General features: G+C 35.7%; 1 protein-coding gene across 3 annotated transcripts; it reads right to left on the bottom strand.

Annotated features, from left to right (window-relative positions):
- Positions 1 to 2,741: 2,741 nt before the first annotated feature.
- On the bottom strand, positions 2,742 to 18,691 carry LOC106881122 (uncharacterized). Of its 3 annotated transcripts, none has more exons than XM_014931413.2 (5): positions 18,544 to 18,689; positions 15,571 to 15,759; positions 8,978 to 9,285; positions 5,254 to 5,402; positions 2,742 to 3,319 (listed from the first exon to the last, which is right to left on the bottom strand). In XM_014931413.2, the coding sequence occupies exons 3-5, from the start codon at positions 9,079 to 9,081 to the stop codon at positions 3,126 to 3,128; spliced, it is 447 nt and encodes a 148-aa protein (XP_014786899.1). In that variant the 5' UTR covers positions 9,082 to 9,285; positions 15,571 to 15,759; positions 18,544 to 18,689; the 3' UTR covers positions 2,742 to 3,125. The 3 variants fall into 3 exon arrangements, with proteins under 3 accessions (XP_014786899.1, XP_052827315.1, XP_014786975.1); XM_052971355.1 differs by lacking the exon at positions 18,544 to 18,689 and adding an exon at positions 18,268 to 18,286; XM_014931489.2 differs by lacking the exon at positions 15,571 to 15,759 and having other exon boundaries at positions 18,544 to 18,691.
- Positions 18,692 to 22,209: the final 3,518 nt, after the last annotated feature.

Genomic DNA, 22,209 nt, shown 5'->3' with positions numbered 1-22,209 from the left:
ATATATGGCATGATATATTGTTATTATTATTACTATTAGTAAGGTGGTGAGTTGGCAGAATCGTTAGCCTGCTGGACGAAATGTTTAGTGGTATTTCGCCCATCACTATGTTCTGAGTTCAAATTCCGCCATGGTCGACTCTGCCTTTCATCCTTTCGGGGTCGATATTATTAAGTACCAGTGAAACATTGGGGTTGATGTAATCATCTACTCCCCTACCCCCAAATTTGAGGCCTTGTGCCTCTCAGTAGAAAGGATTATTATTATTATTATTATTAGTAGTAGTAGTAGTAAGATGGCAAGCTGGCAGAATTGTTAGCACGTTGGACGAAATGCTTAGTAGTATTTTGTTAGGAGTTCAAACTCCGCTGTGGTCAACTTTACCTTTCATTCTTTCAGGGTTGATAAAATAAGTACCAGTTGAGTACTGAGGTCAATGTAATTGACCAGCCCCCTCCCCCAAATTTTCAGGCCTTGTGCCTATAGTAGAAAGGATTATTATTATTATTAGTAGTAAGGTGGAAAGCTGGCAGAATTGTTAGCATGCTGGGTGAAATGCTCAGCAGCATTTTGTCCGTTCTTACAGACTGAGTTCAAATTCCGCTGAGGAATTAATTATCTTTCATCGTTTTGGAGTTGATGGAATAAGTACCTGTTCTTTTTTTGGATTGATGAAATAAGTTCTAGTTCACCAAAATTGCAGTTCATGTACTCCTTAAATAAAGTATTATTATTATTATAGTTGCAGGCATGGCTGTGCGGATAAGACCTGCCTTTGGATTCAGTCCTGCTTCACTGCACCTTGGGCAAATGTCTTCTACTAAATCTCTGGGCCAACCATTGCATTGGGAGTGGATTTAGTAGACAGAGACTGCATGGAAGCATGTCATATATGTGTGTGTGTTTGTATTCGTTCCCCCACCACTGCTTGACAACCAGTGTTGGTTTATTTACATCCCTGTAACAGCACACTGATGGAATTAGCACCAAACTTAAAAATTAATTCTTGTATCAATTTGTTTGACTAAACCTTTGAAGGTTTCAATGACTGAAACAAGTAAACGACAAAAGAAGAAAAGATTATTGTAAACAGTTGAAGTTAGAAACTTTTACATTAATAATTATTTTTATGTGGAGGTATGTTTTGACTGGATTAATTGAGAAATATGTATATATTAAAATTTCTGTAGATCCATTTCCTTATTACCTCCCTTTACTGTTACTTTGATATGCCACATTCCATAAAACATCTTGCCTAATGAATAATAGTTTAATAAAATGTTTATCGTTTTCAAAATACGAGTTGAAAAGTCATTCAAATTTATTTTAATACTTGACAGGTGTAATATTTCCCCTCTTGTTGCAAGGGAGATTACTCTTTAATAACAATGCTTTAATGAATTATTTAAAATTTTGTAATTTGTTTATTTTAAATCTGAACATGTGATCCTATTTACCGTTACGTTAACAAGAAAATCTGGTTCAAGCCCTTCGTGGCACTCCTTTCTTCTTTTTTTATTATCTTCTATAATCTACTTAATGTCTGCAGTTAAAACTAATACAGACACATTTAATATATACAAATATAGTATACAAGGTTATACTATGTTGGTTATAACAACAGACACTGTGAATCTAATTTTATCAATCTCTAATTTCAAAGTAAAAAAAAGTCAACTGATATTTGTTTAGACATTTTTTTTTAGTGAAATATATTTTAACGTTAGTGAAGTTCTCAAATATTTTCAAACAATACTGATATTTTAATTCAGCTGCTTCAAATATGAATATATTATTGCAAAAAAATAAGTAATATATAAGACATTAGAAGTACATTTGTCACAAACCAATTTTCCTTTTTGTAACTAGCATTAAATATCTGTCAAAAGCTATTATTTTTATTGCCAAGTGTAATTTATTGGTTTCTTTGTAATTGCGAAATGTTTGAGAACATACTTGAGATAAAAAAATCTTCTGTTTCTTAATTTTACCTTCGAAAGTTTATTGTGTTCTGTAGATAAAAAAAATATGGTGAATAGGTGTGGTATTTTTAAATCTGCCTTTGCTCAATTAATTTGTTCTTTACTTCACATTTCATGGGTTAAGAGTTATATAAATTGATCAGAAAAATTTGTGATAAGATTGTTTTTTTAAAATATCAAACATGAAAATATTTTTCAAGTGTGTGAAAAATAGAGTGAAATAATAAATTTGCTATTTATTTTTTTCTCCGATCTGGAACTACCATCCCACCCTCTAGTTTTACAATAAATTCAGATTTTGTATAGTCTAAAAGCTTTTGATTGTACAATCATTATTGCCAAGAAGCTGTCAATAATTATATATAAAAATATATAAGTATATATAATACAGAAGTTATTTTGAAAATTTGTAACAGTGGAAATAAAATTCTACAAAAAAAATGTTCTTAGTTGTTGAATTGTAAATATGATTATTCAAGCATTCCAGGGAAAACATTTTGAATGGAATATTCAGTGTTGTTAATGTTTTTTTTTTTCAAAACTACTGACAAAGAAAATCAATGTTTATGCAGTAAGTTTTTTACGTTGTTCTTTTTTTCTTTCTGTAATACTTACATAGCATTACTTGCCTTTTGGGTCTTCTGGATACCAAAACCTCTCATATTATTACACACACACACACATATATATGTATATATATTTATTTATATATACGTGTGTGTGTGTATGACAGAATTACTTTAAAAATAACAGAAAATATTTACAAATTTAATTGTAATATATTTATACAAAAGAATATTTTACAGTTTTAACACTTTACCTTTTTCATAGTAAAGTAACATCTTCATGTTTTTTATTCTTAAAAAAGGTAAGTTTTAATTTAATTTACATTGAAAATATATATTTATTATTCACAAGTATATTTCTACAAATTTCTCGACAGTAATTTTGGTACCTCATTTAATGGAGTATGTTCTTCATTTCAAATATAATTCAGTGTCTAGATACCAAAGTACACATAACTAATAAGTAAAAACTGGAAGATATTTGCTTACATAGTTCTAATAAACAGTATGATGGTCTTGTAGATGTAGTTTTATTAAATATACGGAAAATATTCTATTACTTTTAGTTCGTTTAACACTAAATATTAAATTTCTTATGGAATGTTTTTGACATCTTTTTTTTTCTTTTGTTAGATGTTAAGCAGTTCTGACTTCCATCAATGTCTTCATAATCAGTTTCGGCAGATGAAGAATTGTCGGTAGTTACTTCTACATGTTGTTTCTCCTTCTTTTGAAACATAGGAAGAAATTTGGCTTTGGCTTGGATGACTTCTGTCAGGGAGCAAACAAAAATGAAGAGAGGGATAAAAAGAAAGTTTAATTATTTATTTTCTCAATTTTAATTTCAATTTACTAAATCTTACATGTTAAACAACCAAAATATAAAATTGTGATTTATGTTTGCAAATAATGAAGTAAAAAAGTATATATTGGCTGTGTGATTTAGAAGTTTGTTTTTCAGCCTCATAGTTTCTCTTCAGTCCCCCTGTAAGGCACCAAGGGCATGTCTTCTACTAAAGCCCCAGGCCAATCAAAGTCTTCTCAACCATTCAATCACAGATGACAGATCAAATCATGTGACAACATATAAAGAACATACAACATATCACATGACCAATAATTGAGAAAAACATACAATGTTATGTTTGTTACTGATGTTTGTTATATCATTGGTTGTGAATTATATATTAAATACACTGATCAGATAAAAAAATTATCATCATCATCATCATCATCATCATTATTATTATTATTATTAAGGCAGCGAGCTGGCAGAATCATTACTGAGCGGCACAAAATGCTTAGTGATATTTCTTCAGACTTTACATTCTGAGTTCAAACGCAGCCTTTCAGGGTCAATAAAATAAGTACCAGTTGAGCACTGGGGTCAATGTAATCAAATTACCCCTCACTCGAAGTTGCTAGCCTTGTGCCAAAATTTAAAATTATTGTAAAAAGCACCATTTGAGCATTGGGCTTTGTGGAGATAGTGACAGGTGACCAAGATCTTCGGCAATATACCATGCTTGTGTAGACCTGTCAAGCCAAGTGAGATTGTAGTCGTGACCAATGCTGGTGTCACATCAATGACACATAAAAGCATCCACTACATTCTTGGAGTGGTTGGTGTTGGGAAGGGCATTAGGTTGCAGAAACAAAACCAAATTCAGACGGGAACCTGGTGTAGCTCTCTGGCTTACCAGTTTTCAGTTAAACCATCTAACCCATGCCAGCATGGAAAGCGGACATTAAACGATGATGATGATGATTATTATTATTATTATTATTATTATTATTATTAAGGTGGCAAGCTGGCAGAATTGTTAGCAGACCAGGCAAAATGCTGAGTGGCATTTTATTTGTTTTTACATTCTGAGTCCAAATTCCACTGAGGTCAACTCTGCCTTTCATCCTTTTGGGGGTCGATAAATTAAGTACCAGTGAAACACTGATGTTGAGGTAATTGACTAGTCCCCTCCTACCAAATTTCAGGCCTTGTGCCTTCAGTAGAAAGTATTATTATTATTATCATTCTTTAAGTGGTGAGCTAGCAGAATCATTAGCATGCCAAGCAAATTGTTTAGTGGTGGTCAACATTGCCTTTCATCCTTTTGGAGTCAATAAAATAAGTACCTGTTGAACACTGGAATCAATGTAATTGACTCCCCACCTCAAAACTTCTGGCCTTGTGCCAAAATTTGAAACTATTATTATTATTATCATTTTGCGATAGTGTTTTTCCTATACTCTCTTTAACTCTTTTTTACTTGTTTCAGTCATTTGACTGCAGCCATGCTGGAGCACCGCCTTTAGTCGAGCAAATCGCCCCCAGGACTTATTCTTTGGAAGCCTAGTACTTTTGCTGAACCACTAAGTTACGGGGACGTAAACACACCAGTATCGGTTGTCAAGCGATGGTGGGGGAACAAACACAAACACACATATATATATATATATATACATATATACGACAGCTTCTTTCAGTTTCCGTCTACCAAATCCACTCACAAGGCTTTGGTCAGCCCAAGGCTATAGTAGAAGATACTTGCCCAAGGTGCCACGCAGTGGGACTGAACCCAGAACCATGTGGTTGGTAAGCAAGCTACTTATCACACAGCCACTTCTGCACCTATATATATTTATTTTTTTTGTTTGTTCTATATGATGAGTAAAAAAAATAAAGAGAATATCAAAAGAAACCTTACTGTTGACTGTGGTATAATGACATGTGTCTTCAAAGTTGTGGGCATTTCTTTTTGATTTACGATTGCAAAGGCCATAATACCATACACCCCACATCATTAGCACCAATAAGAAAACTACACAAAGGAACGACCAGATTGCATCACGTGACCTGTGGAAAAAAAATACATTAAGATAAAATGCAGAATCTGAATTTAAAATGAGACAAAACTTCAGGAAAATAAGTGAAATACAATACAATACAATGGTTGTAAAGTTACAGCTGAATCTTTTTGTAATGAGTTTAAACCTTATGACAAATATTGCCAGATTTGGTGTAGGCATGGCTGTGTAGTTAAGATGCTTGCTTTGCAACCACATGGTTTCAGGTTCAATCCTTGGGCAAGTGTCTACTACTATAGCCCTGGACCAACCAATGCCTTATCAGTAAAATTGGAAGACAGAAATGGTATGGAAGCCCATCATCATTTAATGTGCTTTCCATGTTGGGATGGGTTGGAAGGGTTGACAGGGGCTAGTGAGGCAGAAGACTGCATCGGGCTTTACTGTTTGTTTTGGCAGGGTTTTTACGAATGAAAGCTCATCGTCATCATCATCATATATATATATATATATATAAATATGAATTTATATGTGTGTGTGTGTGTATCTAAGCCCCTCCTTCTGAAGGCCCTAACTTTTGCTGAGCAATACACCAGAATTAGTGATCTTGACAGCATTATCATGAATGCTAGAAAATCAATTCTGGCCCATGACAGTTCCTTCTGAGTGAAAAAAGAAGGTGATGCATTGTTAAACGTCTCTATGGGGAGCTTTGACAGGGCTGAAATCGCTGACCTCGTCAGGTTATACATTTTGGATACTTTCAAGAGACATACCCACCCACAAAAGTTAGCCCTCTATAAGGATGACGGCCTGGCTATCTCAAACCATATGAACAGCCACACCATGGATAGGTTCAGGAAGGACTTGATAAAAATATTTAAGGAGTTCAGCCTGTCTTGACTATAGATGATTTCTTGGATGTAACCTTAGACCTCAGTACAGGAAAGTATTACCCATACAGGAAGCCTAACAAGGATACAGTATACATATACAAGAGCTCAAACCATCCCTCCACTGTAATTAGAAACTTGGTTCCAGGCATTAGTAAATGATTATCTAATCTCTCAGCCAATAGATGCTTTGGCGAGGAGCGGGTTTACTGAGAAGCTCACATATGTGGACGACCTCTAAACACCCTTTCCCCACCCCAAAAGGATTATAAGAAGGAAAAATTATATGGTATAACCCCACTTTTAACCTAGAAGTTTCCACCAACATAACCTTAGCACCAGCTGGTACTCTGCACCACCTGCACCAAGGTCAAACACACCAACCAACTCCATGAGCAGGACTGCCATTTATCAATCCTCAATGTTTACCAACCCCCAATGCATACCAATCCCCAATGCTTGCCAATCCTCAATGCTTGTTTTGTGCATGTGCACACACATGCATGTGAATGCACATGTGCGTGCACACACTGGTATGCATGCATACATGTATGCAAATATACATATGTACATATGAATGAATATGTGTGTGTATGCATGTATGTGTGCGTATGCATGTGCATGTTTGTCCAAGCGTGTGTGTGTAGACATGCATGCCCATGTACAGATGTGTACACTTGCATCAATACACACATGCACGCAAAATCATATCATATCATTGCGTCTACACACCCACATATAGAACTATATACTTGCGCATGCTGCCCCTTCCTACATCTCCCTACCAACAATCCAGCCAATTTCTAATCGCCACATGCTCCATTTCCTGTCCTCCACATGGTCAATTTCCTGTTTAACAACAACAACAAAAAACATTTAAGTACTGGGTCTGATCTGTTTGACTAAAATCCTTCAAAGCGTGGATGTAGTTTAATAACTGAAACATGTAAGAAGATAAAAAGGCTGTATTTTGCTTCAGTACAAAACACGTAATTTTCTCTGCCTGTATTAAGGTGGCTAACAATAGGTTCAGTTGTTATTTCATATTTCAATGCTTATCAGAAGCAGGACAATCCGCAGCTCTAAAGATATGTAAACACTATGTCAACAATGCTTGGTATTAAATAATAATGGTTAAGAACTAAAAGAAAACAAACAAAACAAAAATGTTTTCTTTAATGAAATTATTTTTTGAAGTCTTCATCATAATCATTTAACGTCTGTTGTCCATGCCGGCATGGGTTGGATGGTTTGACCAGGGCTAGCAAGCTGGAAGGCTGCACCAGACTCCAGTTTGTTTTGGCATGGTTTCTATGGTTGGATGCCCTTCCTAATGCTAACCACTCCGAGAATGTAATGGGTGTTTTTACATGTTACCGGCAGAGGTGCCATTTGCTCAACACTGGTATCTGCCACAAGTGTGGTTTTACTTGGCTTGATGTGTCTTCTCAAGCACAGCATAATGCCAAATGGTTTCGGTCTGTGCTTTCATGTGGTCCAACACTCAAAGCCCAGCATAATGCCAAATGGTTTCGGTCTGTGCTTCCATGAGGCTCAATGCTTGAAAGGTGCTTTTATGTGCCATTTGTGTGACATAGGTATCTGCCATGACTGCAATTTTACTTGGCTTGATGGGTCTTCTTCTCAAGCACAACAATATAATGCCAACGGTCTCAGTCATTGCCTCCGTGGACAAGGGTTCATCGAACAAATTGACTTCAGTGCTTACTTTTTAAGCCTGGTATTTATTCTAAGTTACAGAGACATTAACAAACCAACACCAGTTGTCAAGTGGTGGAAACACAAAGGTGTGCACACACACTATATATGACAGGCTTCCTTGCAGTTCTCTTCTATGAAATTCATTCACAAAGCATTGGTTGGCCCAGAGCTATAGTAAGAAGATACTTGCTCAAGGTGTCATGCAATGGGACTGAACTTGAAGCCACATAGTTGCAAAGCAAGCTTCTTTACTACATAACATGCCAGCACCTATATATAGATATTTTATTTCATTTACACAGCTGATGGTCTTTGGAAAGGCATAAATGTGCTAAAAAGTGTTATCAAAAGAAATTGATATTTTATCAGCATCATTTAACATCCATTTTCCATGATGGCATGGGTTGGACGGTTTGACAGGAACTGATCCAGCTGAAGGGCTGTTCAGGCTCTATGTCTGTTTTGGCATGGTTTCTACAGTTTGATGCCCTTCCTAAGGCCAACCGCTTTACAGAGCGTACTGGATGCTTTTATGCAGCACTGGCACGGGTGCTTTTTATGTGGCACCAGCACCTACAAGCCCACAAGATTAGGGATGCTCAGCTGGAGAGAGTTGCAGGGGGCGAGCCTGTATGCAAGGGCAACCTTAACTTGATATGTCTTTTCAAGCACTATGATCATTTTACAATTTCAGTGTTCAGCACACCATGTGAGATGGTGTATTGAAAATGAAGCAATTTACAAAATTTAGACTGGGAAGGAGAGGACAGTAGCCTTGACTCTTGTAGGCATGGCTATGGAAAGCAGACGTTAAACGATGATGATGATGATGATGATGATGATGAGTGTACCAGAGTGACTACAACTGATAGGGAGACACAGTGGGATCTGCGCAACCCATAGATGATGATGATGATGAAGGTGGTGGTAGTGATAAGAATTTCTAACGTGTAATTTGACCTCAAATATAATTTAAATGATATCTAGTGATTCACTGATATTTACGTACCTTTGTCTTTTTAACCATATATCAGTAACAAGTGAAACGTATTCACTTCGGTTCAAATTATAATGAACCAAAAGTCTATTTGTTAAATTAGATTGTCGTATCATCTTCAAATTCACACCTTTCAGTTTTATGTCATGGTTTTTCTCTGTTTCTCTTTATTTTTTAATCTTTTGTTTTTAGAGTTTTGGAAGTATTGGGAAAATTTCCAAGTATTCTGTAGGTCTCTCTGTTATTCTTAAATTCAAGCTGTATTGATGTAAGCCAAAAACTGGTCATATTTCAAACTTCCTTTTAACTTCTGTCATAACCTAAAACATATTTAAATTTCAAAGGTATTAAAAACAAAAGGTAAAAATCATTACAAAAATAACAAGAAATACACATTAAACCTAGCCATATCAAGTCAAAATATTCTATATGCTTAATATTCAAACTGACTGGATCCAGTTTCTCACATAGAACCTACAATGTCATATGAAAGGTAAAGCTGACCTCAGCGGAATTTGAACTCAGAATATAAAGACGAAATGCCGCTAAACATCTTGCCTGGTGTGCTAACTATTCTGCCAGCTCACCGCCATAATAATAATAACAACAACAACAATCTTTTCCACTATAGGTACAAGGCCTGAAATTTTTTCAGGGAGGGGATAGTCGATTACATCAACCCCAGTGCATAACTGGTATTTATTTCATTGACCCCAAAACAATGAAAGGTAAAGTTGACTCCAGTGGAATTTGAACTCAGAATGTAAGGATAGACAAAATGCTGCCTAGCATTTTGCCCAGGGTGCTAATGATTCTGCCAGCTTGCCATCTTAATAATAATAATGAGAGCTACTACCATCATCATCATCATCATCATCATTCAGTGTCTGTTTTCCTTGCTGGCATGGTTTTATTATTATCACAGACAGCTTGTTCAAGGTTATAGTTAGTTCAATAAACTTACTGTTAAGGAGATATTGCAAAGAAAGATTTTAAAAGAAATGTTAAGCTACTTATATTGTTCTAGATGGTCAAATGAAGATAGACTGGTTTTGAAAGGAAAATTTCTTAAGCCTTTTGTGTAAGCTGAACCAAACAAGTTAGAACAAAGTATGTGGTGGCTATAAATATATTGCGTCGTTGATTTAATTCAAATTTTCTTTGCTGATATAAATATACAAAGTATTTTTTTCATCTGCAAATAAAGGAACTATCAACATCATTAATAAACCTCACTTTTCTAGAGTCAGTCATATTGCTTGTGCATGTATGTGTGTATGTTCCTTCCAAAGAGGTGAGTGAATTATCTAATGGGGTCTTTTTGTTCCTTTTAAGGACTAACATTCATAAATACACTTTGTCACTACCAACATCTATGAATAAACCATGTTAGGCTCAAAGTTGTGGAAATGGAAACCTCTCACCTCAGTGATTGATACTTTTGTATTTCATATTATAAGTAGTTTATTATAATTTTGTGCATTTTTTTGTATGAAGGAAAAAAAAGCATATTAAAATTATTCAATTTCTTTTTTCTTTGTTGTCTCAAGTATATCTTTTTAAGTTATATATAATTCCTTATCCAAGCACAAACCTGTTTCTGTACATTGTTCATCTTCAATATGGAGTAATAGAACATTAGGTAAGTCAATTAATTAATTATATCATTCAATTGTCTTCATTTTAAATCAGGAGGATAACAGAGAAGAGAGGAAGAAAAAGAGAGTCACTTTTAACTTTAGAAACAAATAATTTTGAATGTATCTACTTCATTTTCTTTTTCAACCAAAGCAAAAGCATTTCTTCAAGTGTTAATTCAAGTGTGTTCTGAAAATTTTCCATTATCAGCCTTCTCTTTCTAGTGTTAGTCATATTTTGTGTGTGTGCATTTGAAAGAGGCAAGCATGTTATGTACACATGGTTCTCTCATGGTCACACAGAAATAGCTGCAACATCAATAGCTCACTGGCTTTGAACACTGAGCTGAGATGAATAATACCAATGTTTGGTATTATTATATACAGAGCTAAGATGAATAATACTATTAATAATTGCAGATGTCCATGCTAGATAATTAAGCTGAAATAATTATGTTGTGATTAGATCTATTAATTAAGATCTTAAGAAGAGAAACAGAGATAAATAAAACAAGTAAGGCTATCTGAATAATGTTTATATCCACTCATGGAGCGTGTGTAAATTTCACATTTATAATATTCTTAACTGATGCATAAATTTATAAATGTTCATGATATTGTTTTATTACTCTTTTATTAGTTTCAGACATTAGACTGTGACAATGACAGGGAACTGCCTTGAAGGGTTTAGTCAAACAAAGTGAATAAAATATTTAAAACCTGGTATTTATGCTATCAGTCACTTTTTGCTGAACTGCTAAGTTACAGACATAAAGGAAACAACATTAGCTATTAAGCAGTGAAAGACAAACACAAACATAAGGATGCACACACATGCGTGTGCACACACACACACACACATGCGCGCGTGCATACACACACACACAACAGTAATCTTTCTGTTTCTGTCTAATCCACTCATAAAGTTTTGGTTGGTCTGAAGCTATAATACAGGACACCAGAAGACAAGAGAGGTAGAAAAAGAGAATGAAAAGAGAGAAGAAGGTGAGGCAGTTGTGGGAGACACGGTGCAGTGTTGGTAGCAGTGTGTGATGTGTGTTTGTGGCTCCTTGTCTTGACATAGGACTAGATTGGCTAATATATTCTTGTTGTTTAGTTACAGGTCAAAGCTAATTGAGCAGACCTATGATTAAGAACATTACAGCTGTGACCATCCATCTTAGGAGTAAGTCAGATCATATGATTTTATGTATTCTTCTTTTTAAGGAAGCATAGTGAAGGCACTTGGCATAGTGGTTGGGCTGTCACACTCATGATTGTTAGATCATGGGTTTGATCCCCAGACTGGGCAACGCATTGTGTTCTTGAGCAAAACACTTCATTTTATGTTACTCCAGTCCGTCTATCGATCAGCGGGGTGGGAACGTTGGCTTGCTTGCCTAGCCAGTGGCGTGGTGTAATGCGAAAGCTGCAATGATACAAAGTGCACTGTGACCAATAATGTGTAACCACATCTGATAGTCTGGTTGGTCAAGTGATCACGTGGTCATGTGACAGTGTGATCTGAGGGATGATATTACTGTTATTTCTAGCAGATCAATCAACTATGTAGAAGCTTATTCAATGGCTTGGCTTGACAAAATGGCTTGTATTTTCCAAAATACTAAATCTCTGATGTAATGTTGATATGTAGTCTCAGTCATATGAACAGCTGTTGGTTTTATACCATATGCTACAAATAATACACTAATTCAACCTGATTACTATGCACAAACTACGCAGAACTAAATCTAATAAACCAATTCTCAGCAATAAATACCTGGAATTCATACCTAGATGATAAGAATTCAATCAGATAAAGTATAAAAATGGAAATTTATAAACTAAATTTCTAACATTCATGCTTTTGTAAAAACATTAGAAATAGTGTTTTCTATTATAATTCCATTCACATCAAGGCTTCAGGCTAAATTATAGGAAAACCATATATGCTGGTGTATAAGACACACTTATTTTATTCTTTACTCTCTTATTTGTTTCAGTCATTTGACTGCGACCATGCTGGAGTACCGCCTTTAGTCGAACAAATCGACCCCAGGACTCATTCTTTGTAAGCTTAGTACTTATTCCATTGGTCTCTTGCCAAACTGCTAAGTTACAGGGACGTAAACGCACCAGCATTGGTTGTCAAGCAATAGTGGGGGGACAAACACAGACACACAAACACACACACATATATGACGGGCCTCTTTCAGTTTCCATCTACCAAATCCACTCACAAGGCTTTGGTCAGCCTGAGGCTATAGTAGAGGACACTTGCCCAAGGTGCTATGCAGTGGGACTGAACCTGGAACCATGTGGTTGGTAAGCAAGCTACTTATCACACAGCAACACTTTAAATGTATCAAAAAATTGCCATGCATCTCATGTGACCATATAACATAGCGTAACAAGAATATGAGTGTATGATGGAACATATTAAATATGTTTTTTCCCCACAAAATGTACTTGTAAAGTAGGAGTGCATCTTATATGCCAGTAAATATTGCATAAACTAACCGCAGTATGCATATATGTATGTGTGTGGAAGAGAGAGAGAGAGAGAGATGTGATCATATGAGCTACGGTCAGTATTCGCTATTGTCATTTCCTTGTTAATAAATTGTTTGTAGCTCTATAGTTTTGAAGACATACAGAATGAAAAACTTCTCTTGCTTCAGAAATAGGAAAGGACTAGTGATGAGAAGAGCACCTAGCTATGAAACAATGCTGCAACAATATATATGTGTCTAACCCATGCTCCCATGGAAAAACTGACGTAAAAACAAAACAAAACAAATAATCCTTTCCCCACACCCACACATCTGCATGAACAATGAAGCACAAATTGTGTCCATGAGGACAGCAAAGCTACTTGCTGGAACATTCTGGACCATATCTTAATGACAAGTAAAAGATGCAGACCTTGCTTGGAGAGGAGAGAGAATCAATCTAAAAAATTTACTGAATTTGAAAAGCAAAATTTTCAGATTCTGTTCTGAGGAGCACAAATTCATTTTGGCACGGTCATGCCCATTTTTGAACTTGGGAATGATATATTCACCCCCAACAATAGAGAGCAGTTGTTATATTTTATTCCATAACAGCTACCTCTAAAGAGCGCAGGGTTACATAATTGGACTGTTACATAACACTCCATTTAACCCCTAATGCGAAAACAATTGGTAAGATTGGCTATAAAGGATAAATATAATACTGTACACGTTAATTAATATATATATATACAACTTACCCATGGCTAACAACCAACCAGTGAGGAATAATTTCTTCTTTTACTATCTTTCACTATGTTTTGTTCCACTTTTTTGCGACCACCTACCCAACCCAGAGTCGAAATACATCCAGCATATAAGAGGATGTGCAATTCTGGCCAGCACAGCTGAAGAGCCTTTGATATTGTCTAGTGGTAATGTCAAAGAGAAACTAACAGTAACCATTCTAACCTGTTACATGTTGTTTGATAATATAAAAATATACCCACTCTATGACTTCTGAGCACACATTTTTTCTGACTTGTACATAACTATCTGATAATATAAATGGATACACACACATATATACATATGCATACATATACGCAGATATATACATACATCAACATTATCATTATCGTTTAATGTTCATCCTCCATGCTGGCATGAGTTAGGTGGTTTGACAGGAGCTGGCTAGGCAGAAGACTGCACCAGGCTTCACTGTCCATTTTTGCATGGTTTTTATGGCTGGATGCCCTTCCTAACTACAAGCACCTTACTGAGTGGATTGAGTGCTTTTACATAGCACCAGCACCTACACATATAATGTATGTGTGTGTATGTGTGATATGTTCATGGTATATGTACATTAAGCGTGCAGAATTTGTTATAAATGGATGTACACATCATTATTTTGATTTTCTCTGATGTGCATGTCCATTGTAATTATATATGCATGTACATACATACTCATTAACATATCTATCTATTTACCAATCTATATATTCAAATATGTACAGATCCATATATATATGTCTATATCTATATATATATCTGTGTAAGCATATGTATATATATGTATATAAATATATATATGTGTGTATATATATATATATATATATATATATATATATATATATATGCAGATGTACATACGCATACAAATATATGCATATGTACATATGTAAATATGCATATATATATATATATATATATATATATGAAGATTAAGAGAAGCTTCTACATGTTTTTGAATGACTAAAAATGAACTTACTACACTGTTATTGCTTTACCCTCAACATATAGTTTCAGATTAAATTACTTATCAGACAGGTGCAATTTTGAAAGACACACATTTATATATATGTGTAAACATACACACACACATATATGTATGTATACACACACACATATATACATACATACACTTGTAGTTATGGTATATTCTGTTAAGAATGTAGCAGAGTACAGTATAGAGCTTGTCCACCTTCAGATTTACTTTGTGCTATCCAGTAGTAGTAGCATACATAATTCCAGGTCTGTGTTTGGGCATGTCATGTGTGAATAGATAATTGTATGTATGTGAGTGCATGTACATATGTGTATGTGTGCGTGTGTGTATATGTGTATGTATATATCTATGTGTATGTGTGTGTGTATGTATTTATGTATGAATATATATATATTTATATGTATGTGTATGAGAGTGTGTGTATGTATATATATAGATACATAGATATGTGCGTGTGTGTGTGTATGCACACACGGGCATCTTTGTATGTATATGTGTGCGAGCGTATGTATGTTTATATATGTGTATGTATGTGAGTGTGCATACATATCCGTATATGTGAGCATATATATCTATAACTATATATAATGTTCTTAATGAGCCGTTATCATTACAACTCTCAACTAAAATACAGTTTATATTAATTCTCTTCAACAATTAAAGAATAATAAATAAATTACTTACAACCCAAATAAAGCTTTTCTATGAAATACATCTGTAAATAGTAACGAATTTCATTCTTACAAAACATCTGATTGCATTGAATGACTCTCTGCTCAATTGAAAATATCGTAGTACATTTGTTGATTATCATTGTCTTTAATACTTTAATTCATGGTAATCTGATTAGCGTCTTAAGGCTATTTTTATGACCTGAAACGAGAGATTTAGTATTGGCTAGTATATAATGTATGTACAAATATAAATAAATAAATGTGTGCACGCGTATGTGTGTGTATTACACGATTGCTAGCTTTTACTATATTTACTTAATTCTATATATACTTATCCAGTAACTTTAGAAACACCTTGTTGTTACAATGCTTTTATCCAAACTTTATATAATTAAGAAATAAAATAAGAAAATGATTTTCTTTAGAGCTTAATATACATATATACATACATATTAGCTATGCTACATGGCAGGGAAACATGGGCTGTAACTGCTGAGGACATGCAAAGGCTTGAAAGAAATGAAGCTAGATGGGTAATGTCAGTATGCATATACAATAGAGTGTAAGTGATTTGAGTGAAAAACTGGGTATCAGAGGTAGTGTGCAAGAGAGAAGACTGCATTGGTATAGCTATGTAATATATATGAATGAGGACAGTTGCATCAAGAAATGCTGAGCTCTAATTGTGGAGGGAACATGTGTAAGGGGTAGACCCAGAAGATGTGGGATGAAGTGGTGAGAAAGGATCTTCCTATGTTTGGCCTCACAGAGGGGATGATAGGGGACTGCAACTCCTGGCAGTTTGCTGTACCAGAGAAGACATGTCAAACTAAGTAAATACATGGTCATCCTTGCATACAAGCAAGTCCCCAGCATCCCTCTAAAAGCACACAGCACACAGTACATTCTGTAAAGTGGTTGGCATTAGGAAAAGGTTAATGACTTTGCGAGATTCAATATCTTGAGATTTGTCTTCACCACTTCATCCCAAGGTTTCTAGGGTCACCCTCCTGCAATTCCTCCATTCACACTGAGTTCTTGGCACATCATTAGCAAGCTGTTATCACTCACCTGCTTCACATGAGCATATCAGCACAGCTTTCCATCTTGCACATAACATCTAGTATCTCTTATATGCAGTTTTTCTCTCATTCCATTGCTATAGGATTATACATGCACATTAGGAAAACTTATTTGAGGCAGTCTATTTTATAGCTGAATACTCTTTCTGTTACAAACATTTATCAGGTTTTAAGCAAAGAAATTTTTTTAATTGACAGATCTTCATAATGTTAAGGATATAACATAAATGACATATCATCATTTTGCACTCTCTCTCACACACACAAAAGGGCCCTGTCTATCAAATCAGCTCAGAAGGCATTGGCAAGCTATAGCAGAAGACACTAACCTAAGATGCCAAGCAATGGGACTGAACACAAAACACCACAAGGTTGTGAAGTGAACAACTTAATTTCCACACACACACGCACGCATATATATGGTGGAAGTCAACTCGTGAATGTGTAAGGCCACTTCCTAAGCTCAGCAAGTCTATGCAAATGTTCCAAGTGTTTAAGAAGTTCTTGTGCGTGAATTTGTTTTGAGTCGATAAAGTGTTGCACAGCACTGAACCCACTTCTTAGCGCAATTAGTTATAACACCAGTGGAACAACAACAGCGGTTGAGACGACCAGAAACCAACTGAACTTCGAGGTTTTGTTTTCATTTTTATACGAGTTTATCTTCTCCTAGAAGGAAGTTTTAATGAGAACTATGGGTCTTTTACTTCCAGTGGTTCACATGCTAGTTAACATATAGCTGGGACCCTAACAGATGTTACTTCTCGGGTCAGAGTAGATTTAGAAACAATAGTGGTTAAGAGGTGGTTCCACACTTCTCAAAAGCCTGGAATCATATCCCAAGGCCCTACGCCTGGATGCAGTTTAACGTCATATATGTGCATATTAAAAAAAAAAAAAATCAAAGGTCTTTCTCGTGCTTTAAGGTTGATCAGGAAGGTTTTTCGAATTCTGTGGCGTATATATATTTAACTGTTCTGGACAGGACGCCGGTCGGTCGCAGGTTTATCCATTTTTGCCACTTGACTGGACTTGAGTAACGTCAAGTGAAGTGCTTTGCTCAAGAAAACAACGCATTGCGCGATCCAGGAATGGTAATCACTTACGATCTTGAGTACCAGAACCTAATCTCTAAGCCACTCGTTTCCACACATATATAACAATACTAATAAAATACAGAAAAAAATGGTATTTAATGCTTTATAAAGCACGCGTTTCATCAACTCTCTCTCTCTCTCTCTCTCTCTCTCTCTATATATATATATATATATATATATATATATATATAAGCGCGTGTCGATTTATACTACATACACACACACACATATAGATGCGTTTTATATACCAGGGGTAGCTGTGTGGTAAAGAGTTCATTTCATAACTACATGGTTCTGGGTTCAGTCCCACTGCGTGGACCCTTGGGCATGTGTCTTCTACTATAGCCTCGGGTCGACCAAAACATATTGAGTGGATTTCGGAGACGGAAACTGAAAGAACGTTGAATACGTATAAATCTGGTGTGTGTGTTCGTGTTTATCCCCCACCACTGATTGACAACTGATGTTGGCTTGTTTATGTCACGTAACTTAGCGATTCAACAAAATGATATAGAATAAGTACCAAACCTTTTGAAAATAAGTATTAGGGTAGATTTGTTCGACTAAACACTTCAAAGTAATGTCCCAGCAAGGCCGCAGTCTTATATAATAGAATATAATATAATATATATAAAACGTTTTAATCGTCACGTTTTAATATAATTTATATATAGAACGTTTTAGTCGTCACGTATTTAAATACGTTCTTCCTGTAATTCTGTGTAATCTGTAATACAAACTATTCACTTTAAACAATAAACAATAGGATAAACAGAAAATATAACAATCAATTGGATTACATACTATTAAGAGCGGTGTCTCGTAATTAATGATCTAATAACATCCAGGGCACATTCATTAAAATAAGCGACATCAGAAGGAAGACAATTTTGACCGACAGCCCCACGTCATTATGTCAAATCAAAGTAAATGTAAATAAAACGTGAAGCGAGATAACTCTGATTCAATTTCCGTTCGAAACCTCGCGGACAATTTATAGTAATCACGAGTAAAGCGGTGAGTTGGCAGAATGGTTAGTACGCCGGCCAAAATCTTTAGTAGCAATTCGTCCGTTTTTATGGTGTGAGTTCAAATTCCACTGAGATCTACCCTGCCTTTCATCCTCTCAGGGTCGAGCACTAGGGTCAATGTAATCGTCTTACCCAACTTCCCTGAACTTGCTGGCCTTGTGCCATAATTTGAAACCTGTATCATTCATAGGTAACCTGCGGCTCGCAGGACTTTCTGAATGCTTTACACTTAACAAAAGTTTACCTTCGTGTTTCTTTTTTAGTAATGCGGCCCTTTCTCGGGAAGAAAATTTCATTAAAAAATATTCATTTTTTCAGAAAGTTATAAAGAAACGGTGTGGGGGCTCATTTGTATAGTTATGCCTATAATAAATTGAAACTGATTGGAACGATTAATATGTATATGGGAAGTCCGAATGATGTATTTGCATACTCATAAATTTCTTAATTCTTACTTTTATGAACTTTTGCAAGGTTTTATTTTCAAAGGCATAGATAATTATGTCGATGAAATATTTGTTTTAGATTTTTATTTATTTGTTCAGAAAGAAGATTATATCTTGTAAACAGTCCAATAACTTAATTATCATCATGGTATAAAAAAAAACAAAAACAAAAAAACTATGATGGTATCCGGATTGAGATAACATCATTGTCAATAAGGAATTGAAAGGCCTGGTGAAAAACATTTTCGATTGGCCTTTAACCTAATATGTACAGTGTTGATTAGATATGTAGTGAACACTTCTCTCACTAGAATATATATTAACAGGCGAGCGTAGTAGAAAGCAACTCTTTCCCGCCTGTTGTGTCCATCACCTGACTGACTATTCTTTGCGCGGGTAAATTATCTCCAGTCCGTTCACCCCAGGACGCAAACCGACCAACCGTAGCCCCTAATAAGGTCACGTGAGAGTGTTCTTCTGATGCTTCTCTGGAGCCTACCTGTATCTATAAATAGCCTAAATTATCCCCGCCAATTCGTCGCGGCTCAGATCTTGTAGGATCTGGTCGTTTGACCACACACACGCGTAACACAGCACCAACCAAGCAGCCAGTTCCAGCGACGACAGATATATTCAGAAATAAAAGTATTTTAAAACTAGCCCACTAAATAGACTTCCAAAATATCCTGAATGATATTCTGTAATGTGTCACCTTCCATCTTACAGATATCATTTTTGAAGAACGGTCATGCCTAACTTACTGAATGCTGAAACAGCTGTGGACCTTTTTTCCATTTCTAAATAAAATGAGATATATTAAAAATATAAAAATAATCATTATCGTAATGTATACACTCGAAAATGCAAGTTATAAAAAAAAATGCTTTATTTAGAAATTTGTGAGGAAAAACTAAGTCGGTGTCGGGAGCACTAATCTCTAGTTATGTTCAATGCATATTTACTAATACACACACACACACACACACATTATATTATTATTTAATTGAACGTCACGCATCCATTTTCAGGTGAATTTATCTTAACCTTTTTGATGCGACTCTATACTATTTTCTCCCCTATCCTCTCTAATCCTCTAATTCCCTTTTTCTCCTTTTCACAGTTTTCTATGTCTCTCTGTCTCCCTCTCTTTCTCTCTCGTTGCTCACACGTGACCATTGTCCATCTTTCTTTTCCTCACGTGACCACCATTTTTTCCTGCACGGATGTTCTAAGAACTGGGTGCATCCTATCTCTCTCTTCTATCTTTTCTCTTTTCAAAGAAAATATTTCTCTCAGCGTTCATTATTTTCCCCTCGTTCAGGTCGAACGACCCTCCTTGTTTGTTTTCGTTCAGTTTCCCTCTATGTCTCCACTGTCCTGTTTTCTTTTCCCAACTTTGACCCTCCATAAATCCAAAATTTTATTTTGGTATTTATGGGACAGCTGTCTTCGAAGAGTCATATTATCGTTGATTGCTCGAAACAGGGAGAAGATAGACAGCCGACAACTGACGAAGGGTCTTTCTTTGTATTACTCGTCTTGTTTGCCATTTTCTCTCGTTATTGCGTATTTAACTCATTTATTTTCGTATTCCATGTTGTTTACTGTTGGTGACGTCCTGTACCCATATATATATATGTGTGTGTGTGTGCGTGTGTATGTGTGGAGGCGTAATGATCCAGTGGCTAGAGTAGTGGACACGTGGTCGTAGGATCGCGGTTTCGATTCCTAGACCGGGCGTTGTGAAGGTTTATTGAGCGAAAACACCCAAAGCTCCACAAGGCTCCGGCAGGGGATGGTGGCGTACCCTGCTGTACTCTTTCACCACAACTTTCTCTCACTCCTTCTTCCTGTTTCTGTTGTACTTGTATTTCAAAGGGCCAACCTTGTCACACTCTGTGTCACGCTGAATCTCTCCGAGAACTACGTTAAGGGTACACGAGTCTGTGAACGAGTTGAGAGCCTGAGGCAAGGTAAGTTAAGATATGCAGATAACTGTATGAGGATAGAAGGGCAACACGGATAGGTGAGAATATGGTTGAAGTGTAAAGTGCAGATTCTGAGGAGGTGAGATGCAACTAGGATGCCGAAAGAAAGACCGAAGTGGACAGCATTAAGTCAAAAAAATGTTCAGAGAAGCAGAGACAACTATGATTGCAAGAGAAGAAAATGTGATAGGATACATACATACATACATAAATACATACATACATACATACGTACGTACGTACATACATACATACGTAGACAGTGATACTCTTGTAATCCCAAGGTGCAACCACATGCGTAGGCTGTCATGTTTCTGTGGAAGACACCACGCATGTGATTAGTAGCTGTCCTAAAATGTCGTCTCGGTACTACCTCCCTATGCGGCACGATGTTGTTGCCAAAACAATTTACAATGCCGTCCAAAAAAAAAAAAAAGACTATCCTGAAATAAACTTAGAAAATCCCTCTGTTATGGAATACATTCATAAACACCAATTCAAGGAATACTGGTGGAATATTCCCATTAAAACTTCTGTCAAATGTAAACATAACAGGCCGGATATTGTTGTTTGGGACATAGAAGCAAAGGTGTGTACCATTATAGAGGTGAGCTGCTCTGCAGATATAAATATCTCTTTGAAAATGAAAGAAAAAGAGGATATGTATGGACATCTGTTTCGAAACCTACAGCTTCTATATCCAGACAATGAATTCATATTCATACCAATAACAATTGGAGCTCTAGGTTTTGTTAGTAAATGCTTAAAGGAGAATCTGGATAAACTGGGATTTTCAGAAACAAATATCGACCGGCTAATTCGTACATTACAAGTGTAATCTGTGAGTGGAATAGTAAAAATATGCAAGACTTTTCTCAAGTCCCAAATGTGAATTTGTCTGTGTTAACTACATCCCAAAGGTGGAGCCTTGTATCTTTGTTGGAAACCGGGTCCCTCCTCAGTGGAAGATTTATAATAATTAAAAATTATAAGAGACATACACAT

Source organism: Octopus bimaculoides, chromosome 1 (genome assembly GCF_001194135.2).
Source record: "Octopus bimaculoides isolate UCB-OBI-ISO-001 chromosome 1, ASM119413v2, whole genome shotgun sequence".
In the NCBI taxonomy this organism is placed as follows: Eukaryota; Metazoa; Mollusca; class Cephalopoda; order Octopoda; family Octopodidae; genus Octopus; species Octopus bimaculoides.
The sequence above is the reverse complement of the archived record's forward strand: the minus strand, read 5'-3'. Positions and strand labels throughout refer to the sequence as shown.